Here is an 18,755-nt window from a genome sequence, read left to right as displayed (position 1 = left end):
AGTGGGTTTTGTCATACATTGATATGAATCAGCCATGGATTTACATGTATTCCCAATCCCAATCCCCCCTCCCACCTCCCTCTCCACCCGATTCCTCTGGGTCTTCCCAGTGCACCAGGCCCGAGCACTTGTCTCGTGCATCCCACCTGGGCTGGTGATCTGTTTCACCATAGATAGTATATATGCTGTTCTTTTGAAATATCCCACCCTCACATTCTCCCACAAAGTTCAAAAGTCTGTTCTGTATTTCTGTGTCTCTTTTTCTGTTCTGCATATAGGGTTATCGTTATCACCTTTCTAAATTCCATATATATGTGTTAGTATGCTGTAATGTTCTTTATCTTTCTGGCTTACTTCACTCTGTATAATGGGCTCCAGCTTCATCCATCTCATTAGGACTGGTTCAAATGAATTCTTTTTAATGGCTGAGTAATATTCCATGGTGTATATGTACCACAGCTTCCTTATCCATTCATCTGCTGATGGGCATCTAGGTTGCTTCCATGTCCTGGCTATTATAAACAGTGCTGCGATGAACATTGGGGTGCACGTGTCTCTTTCAGATCTGGTTTCCTCAGTGTGTATGCCCAGAAGTGGGATTGCTGGGTCATATGGCAGTTCTATTTCCAGTTTTTTAAGAAATCTCCACACTGTTTTCCATAGTGGCTGTACTAGTTTGCATTCCCATCAACAGTGTAAGAGGGTTCCCTTTTCTCCACACCCTCTCCAGCATTTATTGCTTGTAGACTTTTGGATAGCAGCCATCCTGACTGGCGTGTAATGGTACCTCATTGTGGTTTTGATTTGCATTTCTCTAATAATGAGTGATGTTGAGCATCTTTTCATGTGTTTGTTAGCCATCTGTATGTCTTCTTTGGAGAAATGTGTGTTTAGTTCTTTGGCCCATTTTTTGATTGGGTCATTTATTTTTCTGGAATTGAGCTGCAGGAGTTGCTTGTATATTTTTGAGATTAATCCTTTGTCTGTTTCTTCATTTGCTATTATTTTCTCCCAATCTGAGGGCTGTCTTTTCACCTTACTTATAGTTTCCTTTGTAGTGCAAAAGCTTTTAAGTTTCATTAGGTCCCATTTGTTTAGTTTTGCTTTTATTTCCAATATTCTGGGAGGTGGGTCATAGAGGATCTTGCTGTGATTTATGTCGGAGAGTGTTTTGCCTATGTTCTCCTCTAGGAGTTTTATAGTTTCTGGTCTTACATTTAGATCTTTAATCCATTTTGAGTTTATTTTTGTGTATGGTGTTAGAAAGTGTTCTAGTTTCATTCTTTTACAAGTGGTTGACCAGTTTTCCCAGCACCACTTGTTAAAGAGGTTGTCTTTTTTCCATTGTATATCCTTGCCTCCTTTGTCAAAGATAAGGTGTCCATAGGTTCGTGGATTTATCTCTGGGCTTTCTATTCTGTTCCATTGATCTATATTTCTGTCTTTGTGCCAGTACCATACTGTTTTGATGACTGTGGCTTTGTAGTAGAGTCTAAAGTCAGGCAGGTTGATTCCTCCAGTTCCATTCTTCTTTCTCAAGATTACTTTGGCTATTCGAGGTGAAAATTGTGTTCTTAATAGTCTGTGTGTTCTTACTGATTTACTTAATAGTTAAGTGTTGGCTACATGATGAACACTGCTATGAGAATTATTAAATCTAAGTCTGAAGCTTGTGAGAAAGTAGCCATGTAACTTGAACTGAAAGCTAAAGAAGTAGAAGTCTTTCTCTCTAAATTCTGAAAATCAGATTTTACATGTTTAGAGTTTTGTTGTTTTGGTGGTCCTTTAATGTAATTCCTGCCTAAACATTATATACTGTGGTTATTACAAACATTAATAAACTTGGTTTTAACTTTATTTTATAGATAGTTTTACCATTATGGTTACTAAAAAAGAAAGATATACTGGGATTGTAGCTTTAGCTCTTCTAACGTTAGGTCCGTTTTCCCCACAGTGTTTTTGCAGAACATTGGTTTTATAAGAGCTCTAACAAAGGATTTTCTTGTCAGTAAGTTTGTGAAGAGCTGCATTTTGTATGTTCAGTTTAGATTTATAATCTAAGTAACTTGCAAAGGCAAAAGGCAAACACTTGTGTTTAAAAGGCAAACACTCCTTGCTTATTCCAGCCTTTTCCAAATGTTGTTTCTAGAATCATTTTCTATGTAAGATACGGAGCCTACCTCATAACTACTTTTCATACTTTTTTTTCTTCCTTCATTTGGCAGATTCAAGCCTTTTTCTTTTTTCCCCTTCTGTCATATGTTTGCCTGCTTGCCTTACTTCTAATTTGGTGCAACCTTTGAATGATTCTATGTAAGACTAAACAGGCAAACGTCTAGAGCAAGCTTATGAATAAAATGCTTCAGCACTTAAACAGGCTTTTAATTTATACTTCAAAGCATAGAAATTAGAGAAAATTGTAAAATGAACCCCCACATGTTCCTCATTGAGCTTCAGTAATTATCCACTTATGGCCAATCTTTTTTTGTCTATATTCTACCCACTACAACACTCTACCTCCTTGTTTTGGAGCCATTCCCAGTCATATTTCAGCTGTAAACCTTCCAGTGTGTCTCTCTCCATGTTAGAGGCAAAATAAAATAAATAAATACTATTATTGTACCTAAAAATGATTATTATTCCTTAAATATTATTAAATACCCAGTCAGAGTTTACATTTCCCTGGTTTTCTTATAAATATTTTACTTACTTCCTTTAGGGATCCATAATAAGTGCATATTTTGATTTAGCTTGATTGGTATTATACAATTGTAAATTCATAGATTTAAACATTTCATGGGTATTGATCCATTGTTCTCAGTTATTGATATGTCCTGTCTTTGGCTAGTGGCTACTATATAGGTTTTTTGTGAGTTGTTTTGACAGGAGTCTAGTGGGTTATGATATTTTCTTTCTTTCTGGTATGAAAAGGTGTTCTAGGTTCATCTTACACATTTTCTCTTCCAAACCAGGAACTAGCCATTTCTCTAAGGAGCTCTGGTTCTTATTACTGGGAAAGGTATTTAAAGAACATAGTCTGAGTACTAAGCATGCTCATTACTACTGAGTAGGTTAACTATAACAATTTTTTTCAGAGGTCAAAGCTGGGAGTGGGGGGGAAAATGCATTCATATACAGATGTGCACATATATATATATATACATGTATAGCACATATATCCACACGTATAAAGAAAATAAATTGAAGGCTCCTGATATTTCCATATAATTCTGTAGTGTGTGGTTTTCATACACACACATATACAGGTATGCCCTGTTTTATTGTGCTCTACTTTATTGCAGTTTGCAGATATTATTGTTTGTTTGACAGATTGAAGGTTTGTGGCAGCACTTTATGCTGATCTGTCGCTGCCATTTCCCCACAGCATTTGCTCACTGTATGTCTCTATCACAGTTTGGTAATTTCTGCAATATTCCAAACTTTCTCATTATTATTATTATATTTGTTCTGGTGACGCCAAAACAAATGGTGGTTATTTGGGGGCACCATAAACTGTGCCCATATAAGATGGCAGATTTGGTTAATAAATGTGTGTTCTGACTGCCCTGTCAAGCAGCCATTCTGCATCTCTCCCTCTCCTCGGGCCTCCTTGTTCCCTGAGACAAAACAACCTTGGGATGAGGCCAGTTGATAACCCTACAGTGGCCTCTAAGCATGCAAGTGAAAGGAAGAGTCTCACGTCACTCACTTTAAGTCAGAAGCTAGAAATGATTAGGCTTAGTGAGGAAGGTATATCAGAAAGTGAGCTAGGACAAAAACCAGGCCTCCTGTGCCAGTTATTCAAGGTGTGAACACAAAGGAAAAGTTCCTGAAGGAAATTGAAAGTGCTACTCTAGTAAACACACAAATGAAAAGAAAGTGAAACAGGCCTTATCGCTGATATGGAGAAAGGTTTAGTGGTCTGGAGAGGATATCAATCTGGCGACAACATCCTCGTAAAGAAAGAAAGTGAAGTTGCTCAGGCATGTCTAATCCAGAGCAATGCCCTGTCTTTTTTCAATATTGTGAGGGCTGAGAGAGATGAGGAAGCTTCAGAGGAAAAGTTTGAAGCTAGCAGGGATTGGTTCATGAGGTTTAAGGAAAGAATCTATCTCCATAGTATAAAAATGCAAGTGCCAATACAGAAGCTGCTGTGAGTTATTGCTAAAATAATTAATGAAGATGGCCACTGTAAACAGATATTCAGTGTAGATGAAAGAGCCTTATATTGAAAGAAAATGCCATCTAGGATATTCATAGCTAGAGAAAAGTCATTGCCTGACTTCAAAGGTCAGGTGACTTTTGTTAGGGGCTCCCACAACTGATGCCTTGAAGCTGAAACCAGAGGTCACTTAGCATTCCGAAAAACCCAGGCTACTTAGACTTATGCTAATTTTACTCTGCCTTATAATGTGTAAATTTTGAGTAGGGAATGGCAACCCACTCCAGTATTCTTGCCTGGAGAATCCCATCGACAGAGGAGCCTGGAGGGCTACAGTCCTTGGGGTCTCAGAGAGTCAGACGCAACTGAGAGACTAATGCATACGCATAACGGGTAAATTGAACAACAAAGCCTGGATGACAGCACCCAGTAAATAATTTTAAAACTAAAACTTTAGAGAGTTGTAGATTCACCTTATGAATTTGAAGTAAGTATTGAATATAGAGATGTGCAAAATTAGATCATAAGAAATTTTTGAAGAACTTACTATAGATGACATCACTAACATTTTTTGCCTCTTTAGCTAGATGAAAACATGAATTTTATGAGTAGACATTTTGTATGACATAGTTGGAATTCCTTACAAGAATATATTTTTATGTAATATTTATAGCCTCAAAAAATTACAGTTTGTTTCTGGACTTAAATATTATATATAAGTACTTAAAATTTCTTTAGTTATATGACATGATGGGGTCATGGGCTAAAAATTTCTGAGCTACATTTTAATAGGCATGAAATCTTTTAAATTAACCATAAATTTATATGTGTAGATTTAAAATTTTTACCTGGGGACTTTATATCGTACTACTCATGGTCAGATGTCATTAAACATGTAATTGTTTCTCCATTTCACATTATGCTGTACTTTGAGGTGTGCTGTAAATCTTTGGTGACTATGAGTTATTTTGGTATGTTGCTAACATTGATTTATATTAGTTCACATTACTTTAGTTTGAAAGCACTCTTTCTGAACCAGCCATTTAATGTAGCAAGTACTTAGGCTTGACTGCTTACTCAGTTTTTGTTATATGCAATTCTGAAAGCTTTGTAGGGAAGTTCTTTAGTTTTCAATAGAAAAGCTCAATTTTTTTTTCTTCATTGAGATATTTGTATTTTGTATTAGTGATACATCAGGCATTTTATGTTATTTGTGATTATTTGATGTAATTTAAATATAAATACAGGTGCAAAAAAATTTATTAGAGGCTTCTAGTTTCTAGTTACTGTATGAGTCATTTGTGAATTACTGTATGAGTCATTTGTGAATTAATAAGAATTAAAATCTAAAACCAGAATCTTGAAGTGCTTTGCAATAATTGCCTTGAGTAGCAGTTATCATTTTACTGTAGACTTGGAGACATAGTTCTTCTAGTCAGATATTGGCCAGTACTGAAATAGCTCTACTCAAATGACTAGGCTGACTTTAGAAATAAATAACAATATAAAGTAAATTATAAACTGCAATAATAAACAGTAAATAGAGAAATAAACCACAAAGCAAAAATAGACAACTGTCTTCATTTGTATTTAATGTTAGGTACTATAACATTTCATTGTTTTCTTCACAAATTATTAATGTTCTGTATTCCAATGTTTTTCATTGTTTTAGGCTGCAGTTCATGGAGCTCGTTTCAAAGGGCAGGATCTAAAGCTGGCATGGAATAAGCCAGTAACTAATATTTCAGCTGTTGAAACAGAAGAAGTTGAACCTGATGAAGAGGAAGTATGTTTTTTTTTTTCATTTGTTTTTAACCTTAAATGTTTACATTTTTCTATAAAATGTGATCTATGGCTGTGATTTTAACATAGAGCTTTTATTCCTGAGCTACCTTCCAGGCAGGGGATAGCAGATAAAATGCAGATAACTAAATTTTATGTATTAATGAGAACTGGATTGCTAATCCAAAAAGAATATATGAAAATCATATATATACTCAGTTTTCATTTATTCTTAGTAGACAATAATTACTCATTAGATTTTTATCCACAGGAAGTCTTGTGATATTTTAACTTTTAGAGTATATATTTTACTTAATTACTTTATCAACATTTCAGGTTTTATTTTAATTCATATCATTTTAGCTCATTAGAATGAATGCCTGCTATATGGTAGATACTACGATAGGCAGAAAAATGAATAAGACACGGTCCCTATCAACAAGGAGCAATACAATCTGGAAAAGAAGGTGGTGATAGACACAAGAAACTAATTATAATAAAAGGCAGAATGATATGGTGAATAAAGATTTGAACAATATGCTGTGGGTACCCAGAGGAAGGAATGATTGTTTCTTTCCCGAAGAATCTTGAAGGAGGTGGTAGCAGTGTAGCTGAACTCCAAGTGATAAAAAAAAGCTTTTCATAACCAAGAACTTGGACTGGGAATAGTTAGAGAGGCATTATAATTGGCAGAGATAGAGGTGTGGAATAGTATATTTTTTCTTGCATAACAGCAGTTAGTCTTATGGCTGAGAGGGGGGAGCGTGAAGACCACTGAAGTGGGAGAGCCCTTTGAAACCAAAAATCTAAAAATAAGCAACTCTGTTTGTTTAATCATGAAATAAGCTGTAGGAAAAAAAATTGAGGAAGTTAGGGAATAAAGGTAAGGTGGGAAAACTAAATGGTTCCATGTTTTACCTTGATTAGATTTTCATTATGGCACTTCATTTTGTTTGAAGAGCATTTGAGACTGTTATACATGTCCATAGTCAAATGCAAGAATAAAATGTGTATTTTGAAACTCATATACATGATTTGTCATTTTATATTTTAGATTATACCTTTGTCCTTCCATGAGTTTGAATTGAATGGGGAGAAAAGCAGGAGAGCTCCTGGTATTAGGTATTTTGAAAAGTTTGAAAAGTAGTCTGAGAAGCTTTTATGAAGGGAATGGGGAAAAGAAAAGAATGCTGTAAAAGAAAATGTTTGTTATATACAGCAGAAGAGAAATATAAATATTGATAAACTTTATTCAAGTTACTGGTTGATTTAGTATCAGAGAAGAATTACTGATGTTTTCTTTAAAAAAAAAAAGGTGTGCAGCAATGTTTTGTAGGTGTAGAAGATGGCATAATTTAATAAAGAGAGGCAGGAGAAATGGCATGTACAAAGGCTTATTACTTTGATTTTTTTTTTTTAGTGTCTGTTTGATATAAGCAATAGAATAGATAGTATTGAGAAACCTTTGGGCGGATGAAGGTTGCTTTTTGTTTCTTGACTGTTCTAGCTATAGAAATACCTTTTGTATTCGACTCTGTTGAGAGTAATCAGTATTTAAAAGTGTCACCTTTTTTCTTTTCTTTTCTTTTTTTTTTTTTTTTTTTTTTTGGGTAAATTCCTAAATGCATTTTAACCTAAAGTTTCAGGAAGAGTCTTTGGTGGATGATTCATTACTTCAAGATGATGATGAAGAAGAAGAGGACAATGAATCTCGTTCTTGGAGAAGATGATTTGACTGATCATTGATCTGCATATGATAGAACTCTACCTGTGTTTCATTAGTATTATCTAATGTACTTTTACATATTTGTAAAAACAATTTTTGGTAAAATGTGATGAAGATGGATTTCACAAATAGACAAAAGAGAAGAAAACTACCTTCTGAATCCTGTATTTTGAAAGATTGATGTTTGCGTTTTATTTCAGTAAACAATTGGTAAAGACATCACACTAGAAACATATGCAATGTTTTTATTACTTACTGAACATTACAGAATTCTTTGGGTTCTTTGTAATTTAATGAATAGGTCTGAAGACTTAATGACCAATACTTGTTATAACTTAGAGAATTTTGTTTTACTCCAAATAAGGAATGAATTTGCATTTAAAATCTTAATGAATGTTTTCAAAAAATGAATAGATAACATAGTACTCTTAACTGAAGTCTCCAAGTTATGTATTCATAATATTACATAGTAGTATGCTTAGGCTTTACTATGTATTAGCCTTTTGTTGGACTTGTGTATGTATTTTACCATATGGGTTTTAATGATAACGGTGTATGACTGCTTTGCATTTGAGTCCTTATGCATTCAGATGTTAAAAAATAAAGTGGAATGGTCTCTTGAAAAGAAAAGAAAAGAAAAAAGCAATGACAAAAAAAAAAAGACAATGTTCCTTGATTTAAAAAAAGAAAAAAGAAAAAAAAAAAAGAAAAGAAAAAGAATTAAAATAAATAGACCATTCCAGATGGTGATCTACCCTTCTCCCCAGTTATCACAAAGGAGCTATAATCACTAACTTATTCTTAATAATGGTTACTGGTACCTTTACAATAATGTACAATCCATTGTTTAAAATTTATACCACTTCAGTTTGGTTTGATCCTATAAACTTTCAACAGATGTCTTAAAATTTAAAAGCAGGCTGATTAGTTTGGAACCAGACTTCAAGTAGAGATAACATTTGGTGAATAAGAAAACATCACATTACATTTTGGATGTATGAAAGAAAACTTGACCATTTGAAGATGTATGAATAAAGAAATGTACTATAGATACTACTTTAGGAAAGCACTGTTTGGTAAGTGTTCCAGTCTGATATTTTAAGTGTGCATTTCCTATACTTCTATAAAAAAAAAAATCTTTGACATTTGCAACAATATTGTGATTTTTAAGTGGACTTCTCTGACAGACAACATGATCATTGAAAGTTGATACAGCAGTTTCCAGGAAATAAATGCGTTCTTTGTAGAATGGAGGGTGGGAGATTACATATTTATCTTTTAAATTTATCTGTTTGGTTGCAAGTATTTCTGCCCTTTCTGAGATTACAGTGATTATATTGAAAAATCACACACAAAAAAACTTTCTTCCCATGCTGGGGTTCTCACAGTCACAAACTGTAGTTTCACCATCATAGTCTTTTGCCAGTGGAGTAGCTCATGGATGCTGTTCCTCTTTTTCTTTTCTTCCTCCACTTAAAGTTGTGTATACTCCCGATGGTAGTTCTGTTTCATAGGAACGTTTTGGCTTGCAGTTGATGCACACGTTTATATTTAAAATTTCACAGTCAGATTTCTTTTGTCAAAATAGTGACTTTACTCAACTTCTTTACTATACTTAGAGCTGTGATATATTTTTATGTATAGTCTCTTGTATGTTGACTATGTGCTATTCTGATTCATTAGGTAAGTTTGTTTTCTTTTCTTTTTAGTAGTCGTGAAAGATGCCAAATTGGCAGAGGCTCACGTTTCTTCTCTTTACACCAAACAGGTATTATAAAGAAAGAAAATCTTTCAAAGGCCAGTTAAATCTCCATACTGATTTTTGGCTTTATAATTTGATTAGCAAATTTTAGTGTGATATTGTGTAATTATTGTAAAATTCAGTTATAACTGAAATTACATATTGTTTATTTAAATCCATAAATAGCTAATCACTTTCCCTATTCTTAAATTCTGTCATAACCTAAAATTAAAATGTTTTATACCATGTTGCTTTGAATGAATCAGAACGCAAGTATGTTTTGATCAGGTCCTGAAGTATGGGGATTAAATATTAGCAACATTTATCAGGTTCATAATTATATTTTTATTATCATTAATATGGTTTTAATTGTAAATATTATTTAGTATTAAATTGCTATTGGATTTTTTAAATTAATGGATATGTTTATAAAAAAATACTAGTACTCTACATGTACTTTTCATGTGTTCTCATTTAAAACTTAAAAGATATCCATTTTACAGATAAGGAAACTTAGGCTAGTAGAGATGGAATGACTTGCCCAAAGTGATAGCTAGTAAAAGAAGGACTAGATTTGAATGCAGGCACTCTGATTTCAGTGCCAGCTTTTTTAAAAACTATGTTGCTACCTCCTTCCTAATTATTGGTCGGGCATGAAGATTGTGTTTGCAGTAAATATAGTAGATGTTACGCAAAATTACTAGTCTTTTTGGTCATTAGCCAGTTCATACCTTAACCATCCCTTTTAATACAGCACTTTGTTCATATCTCTGTTATAGTACTTATGTTGTAATATAGTTTATCTGGTTTATATGTCTGTCTTCCCCACTAGATTACAAGCTCCTCTAAGAAGGGGACCATGTCTTATTCATCTTTATCTCTAGTGATTATCATAAAACCTGGCTCATAGTGAACATTCAGTTGTTTGTGGGATGAATTAATGAATGAATGCATATTTAAATCTCCAATAATGGAGTGACAATTACCTCCCTTGTTAATTCTTATCAATTTTCCAGAAATCTTTCTTGAAGGTCTTCTCAATTATTTGGGACTGTCTTAGTAAACAGTTGATTCTGTTAAGTATTGTACCAGTGGGGTTTGTTACAAATAGTGATGGAGGAATATACACATAGTCTTAGTGGAATTTCCATAGCAATTAGTAAGCTATTAACATTTTGGAGTATTAAATGTCTATTTAAGGAGTAAGTTAGCCTTTTGGTTTCTATCAGTGTGTAAGAATAGAAATGTCAAGAACCACTAATCTAGTCCATCCCATTAATTTTTTATATTCAAAGATGATGAGCGAGTGTAGAGAACTGGACAAGTGTTAAGAGATTTAGCTTTTGGTCCCAAGCTCTGTAACTAATTTTCTGGCCTTAGACAAGTCTCTTAACTTATCCAGGGTTGTTTCCTTGTCTGTAAAATGAAAAGGGTTGGACTAGATGATCTCTTAAGGTTCCTTTCACATCTTTCGTTTCCCTGGCAGTATATTAGTGTTTGATCTAAAACAGTTTAACATATCTATACCAGTTCTCCCTACCTGTTGTTGCTGTTACTGTTTCTATCATCAGTAGAAGCAACTTAGATTTGGTTATGATAAGTCATACAGTGTATCTTGGTACAGTTTTGTATACTGTTCCCAGATGTTTGCTTTTGCTGCACAAATTACATTTAACCTAAAAAGTATAGATCAACTTCTGTATTTGTACTTTTTCTTTGTACTTACAACTTTTCCTTTCAGTTCTAAACTCAGAGTTTAAAACTCTTTCTTATTATAGTATCTACCTAAAACTTGAAATACATTTTTTAATTCTTCAATTTTCCTTAGAAGTTCTTTGCCATAGTATAGATCTGGGCTGAGGTGGGAATGAAGAAGGAATTGAGATGTAGACAGCTACTTTTTTCAGGAAAAAAATTGAAGGAAATTATATATCATTTGTTAAAAGATTGATTAGGATTACCTCAAGGGATGGTTGAGTTGTCATTTTGCATATTTCATTCAGTATCTTATGTCTCTACATAGCAGTGTTGTTTTAAATGTTATTGGATAATTGTAACATTTAAAAATTAATTTTGGTAGTTAACCAGAATTCAACATTTAATGAAATTATGTTGCATGAATGGGATAGTATTCCATAGCTCTTGTTTTACTTTGTGATATGATCAAATGTATTAAATGATAGTTTACTATTAAGATAAGACTTCACTGTTTTAGCTGATTACCTGTGAAAAGTATGGTTTAATTGGAGGAAATTTCTTCTTACTAGAACTGTTTTATGGGGACTGTATTTGCAGTCTTACTTGGAATACTACTCACTGGTTCTAAAGGTTACAAAAAGAAAACAAACAGTTGCTCGTCTAGTATGTTGAAATATCAATGGCTATTTTAGAGTATCATACAAATTTTATCAATTTATATTTTCTTCCTTTTTTCCCCTTACCTGTAGTGTGAACTAATTATAGAAAATTAGTTTTAGTCCTAGAATTTATGTAAATATTTGTAAGATTTTTTTTTCTTCCCTTACAAAAAACATCTTAGCATTTTAAAACAAAAATGTCCGGTGTAAAAATTTTGGCTTGTTAGCTTACTTCAATAAGCTTATTAGCTTATTATTATTATTATTATTTTTGGTCTTTCACAGTGCTTTTCGCATTCTTCTGAAACCCTGTATAATTAAAAGTAGAAATTTAATCTAGGGATAAATCATGAGCATACAATATTTGTAAGGCAGAAAGAAAAAATTTCCTTTTCCCATATTTTCAGAAACTATCTTATTAACTTTTTGAACTGGCTAGTTAGTTGCTTTAAGGTATGTATACAGCATATAGGCTTTTAGAGAAGAAAAGATTTTTTGCTCTCTGATTATTGTATACCTATCAGAGGACAGCAAATTATCACATGACAGCTATCTGATATCCAGAACAGCTATCTAAGAGACCCAAGAAAGAAAGAAACCTTGGTGAATTTTATTGACATGCTTAGTAATTTCTAATGAGAATGTTATACTTACTCAGTAGAGAAATTCCTAATTTGGCTCTTGCATTTTATCAGTATTATGTACTTATTAGCTTAGTATAATTGAAGCATTTTTTACTCTTTTGTACCAATTTATATTTGTTTCTTTCTAACCCTTCCCTCCCTGTTACTTTATTTCATCCATACTCTTACCATCTCATCATCCAAATTAGTCTTCTTTTGTATACCAAACACTGTCTCATTTTGATATGTTCCTTTTTATTTACTTTTGTTGTTTATCATTATGCTTAGTATAGTATTTTATGTCATAAAGTGTGATTGAAGAATGAAATGGTTATCCCATGGAGTTTAAGGAAATTATATATATAACTCATGATTATTTGTAGTCCTTGGGAAGCTTAAGACAGTTGTTCTTGCTTTTATTTTTTTAACCAATATCTTGAAATTTGTTAATGATTTCTTAAAATTGTTACTTTGCCAACCCACACTGATAAAAATTTACTATATGATCCATGATGACATTTCCTAATGCAAAATGTGGATCATAACCGTGTTGCTGAGCTGTGATCTGTGCAGCTTAATGTTTCAGTGAAGCGTGTTGCAGAGAGGTTTTGTTAAAATCATTTTAAACCATGGTTGATATTTGTAAAATTTGTCTGCAACTTTCATTTTGATTCCTTTCTCAGATGTAATGTTTTTAAAAGTTGGAGGTCAATGTATGGTATAATTCAAGATTTAGATTTATTTACTGTTTTCAGAGTTTTTTTTAATAGTCTTCTCTTTTTCCAGCAGAGGGAGATCATCATTGCCTGAATTTAGCTTTGTGACTACAACAGCAAGACCTGTTCCTGTCTGGAGACGACTGTTATAATATGATACTATCACTTTATGTTTGCCCTTTACCAGTTTGAATAGATGTTTACATGTACCATAATTAGCATTTTTATTTTTCCAGTTCTTTTAGGGTACATCTGAGTCCAGAAGTAAATCTGAGTGTGTGCTTTGTCTGATGTTATATTTAAATGTTTTCTCCCCTTTATAGCCGTTTGTTTTTAAACACTCTTAAGAAGGAAAAAAAAAAATCCTCTTGGTTTTCCTAACATGAAATGAGTTTTCAGGCTCAGCCAAGTTGAAATTGTATCTAGGAAATCTATGAAGCCATGATACTATGTTCATCAGCATGAACAATCTAGAATGATGAAAGTGATTAAAAAGTTAAACCGTGGTTTGGCTTTAATTTTTCTGGGCTTTAGGATATGTTTCTGGAGTTAGGATGGTTACTTACAGTAATTTTGAACAAATGGTTAAAATATTTTTTTCACATGGTAATAACTTGCCTGTTTCTTCTAAATATATTTATTGAAGTCTATGCCAAGGCCACTTACCCAAATAATTTTTAAAAATTCTTAACTCTTCAAAATCAACAAGGAGAATAATTTGCTTTTCAAGTAGTATGGGATGATCTGTGAATTATAAATATTGAGAAATATCTAATGAATGTCTGATTTACACAGTATTTCCTTGTTTTCTTTACTTGCAACCAAGACATCAAAGACAATCTTAAAAGCAAGGGGAAATAGTGTGTCTAACACTGTTAGACTGTAGTTTTCCTGCCTTAAGAGGTGTATGTCTGTGTTATTTGTTTATAAGCAATATGGTGTAGAATTATTTATAAAGAGTGAAGTTAAATTTTATTCTAAATTTTCATCCAAAATACCCTCTTTATAATGGGCACCATAAAGTTTTCAGTTATTGATTTGTTAGTATTCCTTCTTAGATTCTCATTAACATTTTAGAAGTTAGAAGTTACACTTAATCGCAACTTTTCATTAAAAGGGTCCAAATTATATTTGATTCTCTTCACCCTTGTTTTCCTTTTGTTTTTAGTTCCATTCAGCCATGCTCACATTTTCACCTTTTTGTGCAAAGTTAACTATTCTGCAAGCACTTTCTCTTGAGTATGCATTGCATTTGTTGTCAGGAAAAAAGAATGAATACATCAGACATAATGTAAATTATCTATTTTGACTCATATTAATTGAAAACAGCATGGTTAATGTAGACTTGGTTTAAAGGAACAGTAAGTATTTTGGAAATTTTTCTTACCTATGACCTTGTAGCCTACAAGGCATTTTAAAAATTAGACTTTTGTATTAGTGCACATTGTAAACTAACATGTAGCCGCTGGGAATTCAGAGATATTTTCCCAGGTCAGTTCAGTATTTTTTCTTTATAAGGAAAGAGTCTCTGTCTGTGTAATAGTTAGAATAGTTCTAACGTGCTGGTCTGAAAACCCAAAGATAATTCTCTGAAGAGACCATACTTGCTGTTAACAGCTTTGGGTTGATTAATAGCTGTGGATCACATACCACTACTCTCTCTTATTTTGTCATCTTCCTCTTCCCCCCCCCCCCCTTGCTTTTAAATTAAAAACAAAATAAAGCAAAATGAAATTGAACATGCCATTGGGATCAGAAATTGAGATGATTTAATTGTCGTTAAAATCATTGCACTTTTTGAAAAATTGCTTTGCGATCTGGTAGGTCAGGTACATATTTTAGTAAGTTCTCATGTTTATTAATTAAAGATGAGGATTTTCATTATTTCCCTGAAGAAGATTCTCATGGAGCTATATGTAGATAACTGTACAGAATCACTTTTGTGTAATTGAATGAAGCAGTTTACCTCTGCCTGATTACATTATGAAAGCCTTTTATATATCTTTATATTTTTCAATATACCTAGATATTACACTATTAGCTGCCCTAGTCATGCTATATGTGTTGTTTTTTTTTCAAATAGAGTTTATAAATATTTGTGCTCAAAGTACAGATCAATTGAATATTTTTGGTCTTGTTTACAAGAGAAATAATACTTTAAAGCGATGCAGCCCCTCAAGTGTCTTAGGAAAAAGTCATTGGTGCTACAAAACCTTTCAATATCATTTTTCAACCTGTTATCCAGACTTTGCTGAGCTTAAATCTATGATTGCTTATAACTTAATCTAATCTAGCAGCATAATTATAAAAGTGGTCTGTGATGAGTCAGGTAAAGAGCCCAGCCAATTAGAAACACCCTGTAATTTAAAGAGAAGGATGCAGAATGACATTATGCTAATTGGTGTCCAACTTCCGAGAAAGAAAATATTTTCTTCAATTTGTCAGCAGCTCTTTTGATAAGAGGAATTGTGTCAATATGACTAGGCTAAAAAAAAAAAAGATACATTGAGCATGGCTCAATTTTCCCAATTGCAAATGGAAAACGTTTCTAGTCCTAAAAAATGGTGTAATCCTCTTCTGCTTTCAATTCCCATCTGTCTTTTACTCATCAGGAGGCAGGGTAATTCTTAAATATTTATAGAACATTTGATGAGTTGTAAAGAGATGTATTATTTACATTGTACAAGTTGCGTGTTGATGTGCAGATTTTCTGCATCTGCAAGACTTCATTCCAGCACCTTAGTGAATGTTCTTAAGATACAATTTTTAAGTATCAGCAAAGCATTCATAGATGTTTACTTTTGATTCTCAGAATCCTGAACCTGTTTTGGGTGTGATATTACTTCAGAACATGTCTGGCACAAGATTTCCTTTAATAGTGGTTTAGTTTAACTTAATTTCTGTGGATTGTTGAACCTAAAAACACCAAAGGAATTCCTTCTTGTCTGGAGACTGGGTTATTCCAGTTCTTAATACCTGTGCCCATAAGTATCCCATTTCATGAATGTGTGTTGGCATGGGGGAAAAATTCCCTGCTCTTTGAGTGGAGCGAAAGTAATTGGTTAAGCTGTAGCAGCTTTTTTGTTTATTTCTAAAGTGATAAAACTTGAAAATGGTAAAACTTGAACTAGAAAACTACTCTTGTATGCCTAGAATGTTTATAGTATTACGTGTTTCTGTGGGGTTGTCAACATTTTTTATTATTTATAGTTGAATTATGTTGTTTTGTTTGTTAATACCCATAATGTTTATTATTTTTATATTTTGAAAATTTTTAAAATAAAATAGTCTTACTAAAAGCAGTTGTTAACTTTTTAAAATTGTCCTGCATTTTGCATCAATTATATTAACATAGAAAAGCAAGGAAAATTTGCAGCTCTCAGGCATTGTACAGTTGAAAATTCTGAAAATATTTATATGAAGAAATGGCTCTATATTGCCTCTTCCTCTCTTCACAGTCATTCTCACTTAAAATTGTTTTAAGTCACCTTTGGTACCAAAGTGTTCTTGACTCCTTTTGTCACACATATACAAAAATCTTCAGTATTGCATTTCTCCCTAGTTCCTGTCTCTTTACTGCTAGAAGTGCTCTCTTTATTTCATTTGGGGGCTAAAAAGTTTCTCCTTATCATGAGTGATAGTATAAAGATACTGTGATATCAGAGAACGACTGCCATAGATTCTGAAGTGAAATTAGAGACATAAAGCATTTCTGTCAACCTCAAAGGCCAATGAAAGTTTTCAGAACGTCCTTCCATAATTTTCAGTTTTCATCAGAATGTTTATTCTCCTGATCTAATTTGATCTGCTTTTCCAGCATTCAGCATGTTCATTTCATGCTTTTATTGAATGATCACTATTGTGCTATTTTTTGTTTTTTTTTTTTAATTGCAGATATTCCTTCTGTCATCTATAACATGGGTTAAATAAGTTTGGTAATAGCCTGTCTTCTTCTGTTTCTACAGGAAAATACATTATCATCTCAAAGTGCATAAGTCATTAAAAATCCAATTAGAGATCTGGTTATGAAATAGAAGTCTCCAGCTTGAAATAGAGGACTTTGGTTAATACATAATGACAGTAAAATTATTAAAAATTATATAATATGTGGAGTATTTGCAGAATAATCATGTTAGCCTTCACTTAACCTGGGAAATACTTCTGTATAGAGTATGAATGGATTTGGTCTTTTTTAATCCTGTAAAAAATCACATATGACATTGTCGAAAAGCTAGACATTCAAAATAAAAAGACAGAGGTAGGATGATAGAAAGCTTGTCATTTACAAATGATCCCCAGACATTTTAAAATGGGATTATATAATGCATATTGCTTTGTAGTCTTTCCATGTATGGTAATAGGTTTATATGCCATTTTTAAAGCCCTTCCATTTGTAGATGCCTCATAGTGGATTGTCTCCTCATTTGGGGCACTTAGGACTTTTCCAGCTTTTATTGTAAATAATGCCATATCCTTAAACATCTTTGATTATTTCTTCAAGATATTTTCTCAGAACTGCTGCATCAAAGTATATTATTTTTATAATGATACATTTTAATTTGATCTTTTACAGGCAGATATGTATGAACACTTATTTTCATAATTTAGCTTTGGAAAAGAGCATTCATTCAGTTTTCTTTGTAAATGTGTTAGAACTTACTGAAATTGTTCTAAACATGGCAGCAAATTAATGCTTGTTATTAGTGGTTAAGCTTTATTTTTATTTTCTATAGTATGTTGTTGGCAGGATTTTATATTCCCTACCATAGCAATTTTTTTTCCCTTGGAACTACAGATTTGTATACTTTTGTTACAGCATTTTATAAACTTTCAAGAACTTCTACAGCCTCATAACTAGTCTTATTGGACAGTAGGGCAGATGACCTTTTCATTAAATAAATTAAAACAAATGACAGAATAAGGACTGGAATTTCCATTTCTTAATACCATAGCCGCTATAAGAATACTCAAAGAGGTATCAAATAATTTAGAGCAAAAACAAACTCCCCTTATTTTTTATCTCAGCTCTGCAAACTGCTTCCAGGAACATTTGTCTTCCCCATGAAGTTCATGAACATTTGTGATTGAAGTACATTAAAGAGAAGTAAACTGAAAGAAAAAAAATTACGTAGAAATGAGAAAATGATGGGTTCCATATATTTCCTTATATAAAAGTCCATTTTTTAGAAGAATCATTTTATTTGGAATAATAAGATTTTTTGCAAAATATTGCTTGAATATTTTCCTGAGCTATCCATGGTCATGTTTTATCTAATATTTTTCTAATATACAATATAATATGACAGTTCCAGTATTCAAGGGTTTTACAGTATTAGAGTTTTCTTAAGTTGATCATTAATTTACTTTTCATATATCTCAAATGTGTATTATTGAAGTACTATGCAAGAATTTGTATTCAGTGCTTTGAGAATCATTCTGATAATCTAAAATATAATATGCCCTGTATTTGTGTTCAAGATTTTGAAGTTAGGTCATGGAGTTAATGAAAAGATAAATTTTATATTTCTGAGTTCAAAGAGGGTACAGTACAAATTATGAAAAAGTAAACCTTAAGAGTCTCACATTTTGACCAGTTTTTGTTTTTAATGTTAAAATGTTATTTGTCCTTAATATCTCATTTAAATCAG

The 18,755-nt window shown here is 32.6% G+C and overlaps 1 protein-coding gene across 18 annotated transcripts in view; it reads left to right on the top strand.

Moving 5' to 3' along the window:
• Nucleotides 1–16,409, top strand: part of RBM26 (RNA binding motif protein 26) — an 83,749-nt gene extending 67,340 nt beyond the window's left edge. For 7 of the 18 annotated variants that reach the window (XM_061133316.1, XM_061133309.1, XM_061133308.1 and 4 more), the window contains 4 exons: nt 5,835–5,948; nt 7,585–8,746; nt 9,380–9,438; nt 13,178–16,409. In XM_061133316.1, the coding sequence (XP_060989299.1) occupies nt 5,835–5,948; nt 7,585–7,674 (204 nt within the window). In that variant the 3' untranslated portion in view covers nt 7,675–8,746; nt 9,380–9,438; nt 13,178–16,409. Of the gene's footprint in view, nt 1–5,834; nt 5,949–6,998; nt 7,313–7,584; nt 8,747–9,379; nt 9,439–13,177 lie in introns of those variants that run through there. The other 11 variants (XM_061133307.1, XM_061133306.1, XM_061133301.1 and 8 more) reach the window with 10 other exon arrangements.
• The last annotated feature ends 2,346 nt before the right edge of the window (nt 16,410–18,755 follow it).

This window comes from Dama dama, chromosome 30 (genome assembly GCF_033118175.1).
Source record: "Dama dama isolate Ldn47 chromosome 30, ASM3311817v1, whole genome shotgun sequence".
Classification (NCBI taxonomy): domain Eukaryota; kingdom Metazoa; phylum Chordata; class Mammalia; order Artiodactyla; family Cervidae; genus Dama; species Dama dama.
The sequence above is the reverse complement of the archived record's forward strand: the minus strand, read 5'-3'. Positions and strand labels throughout refer to the sequence as shown.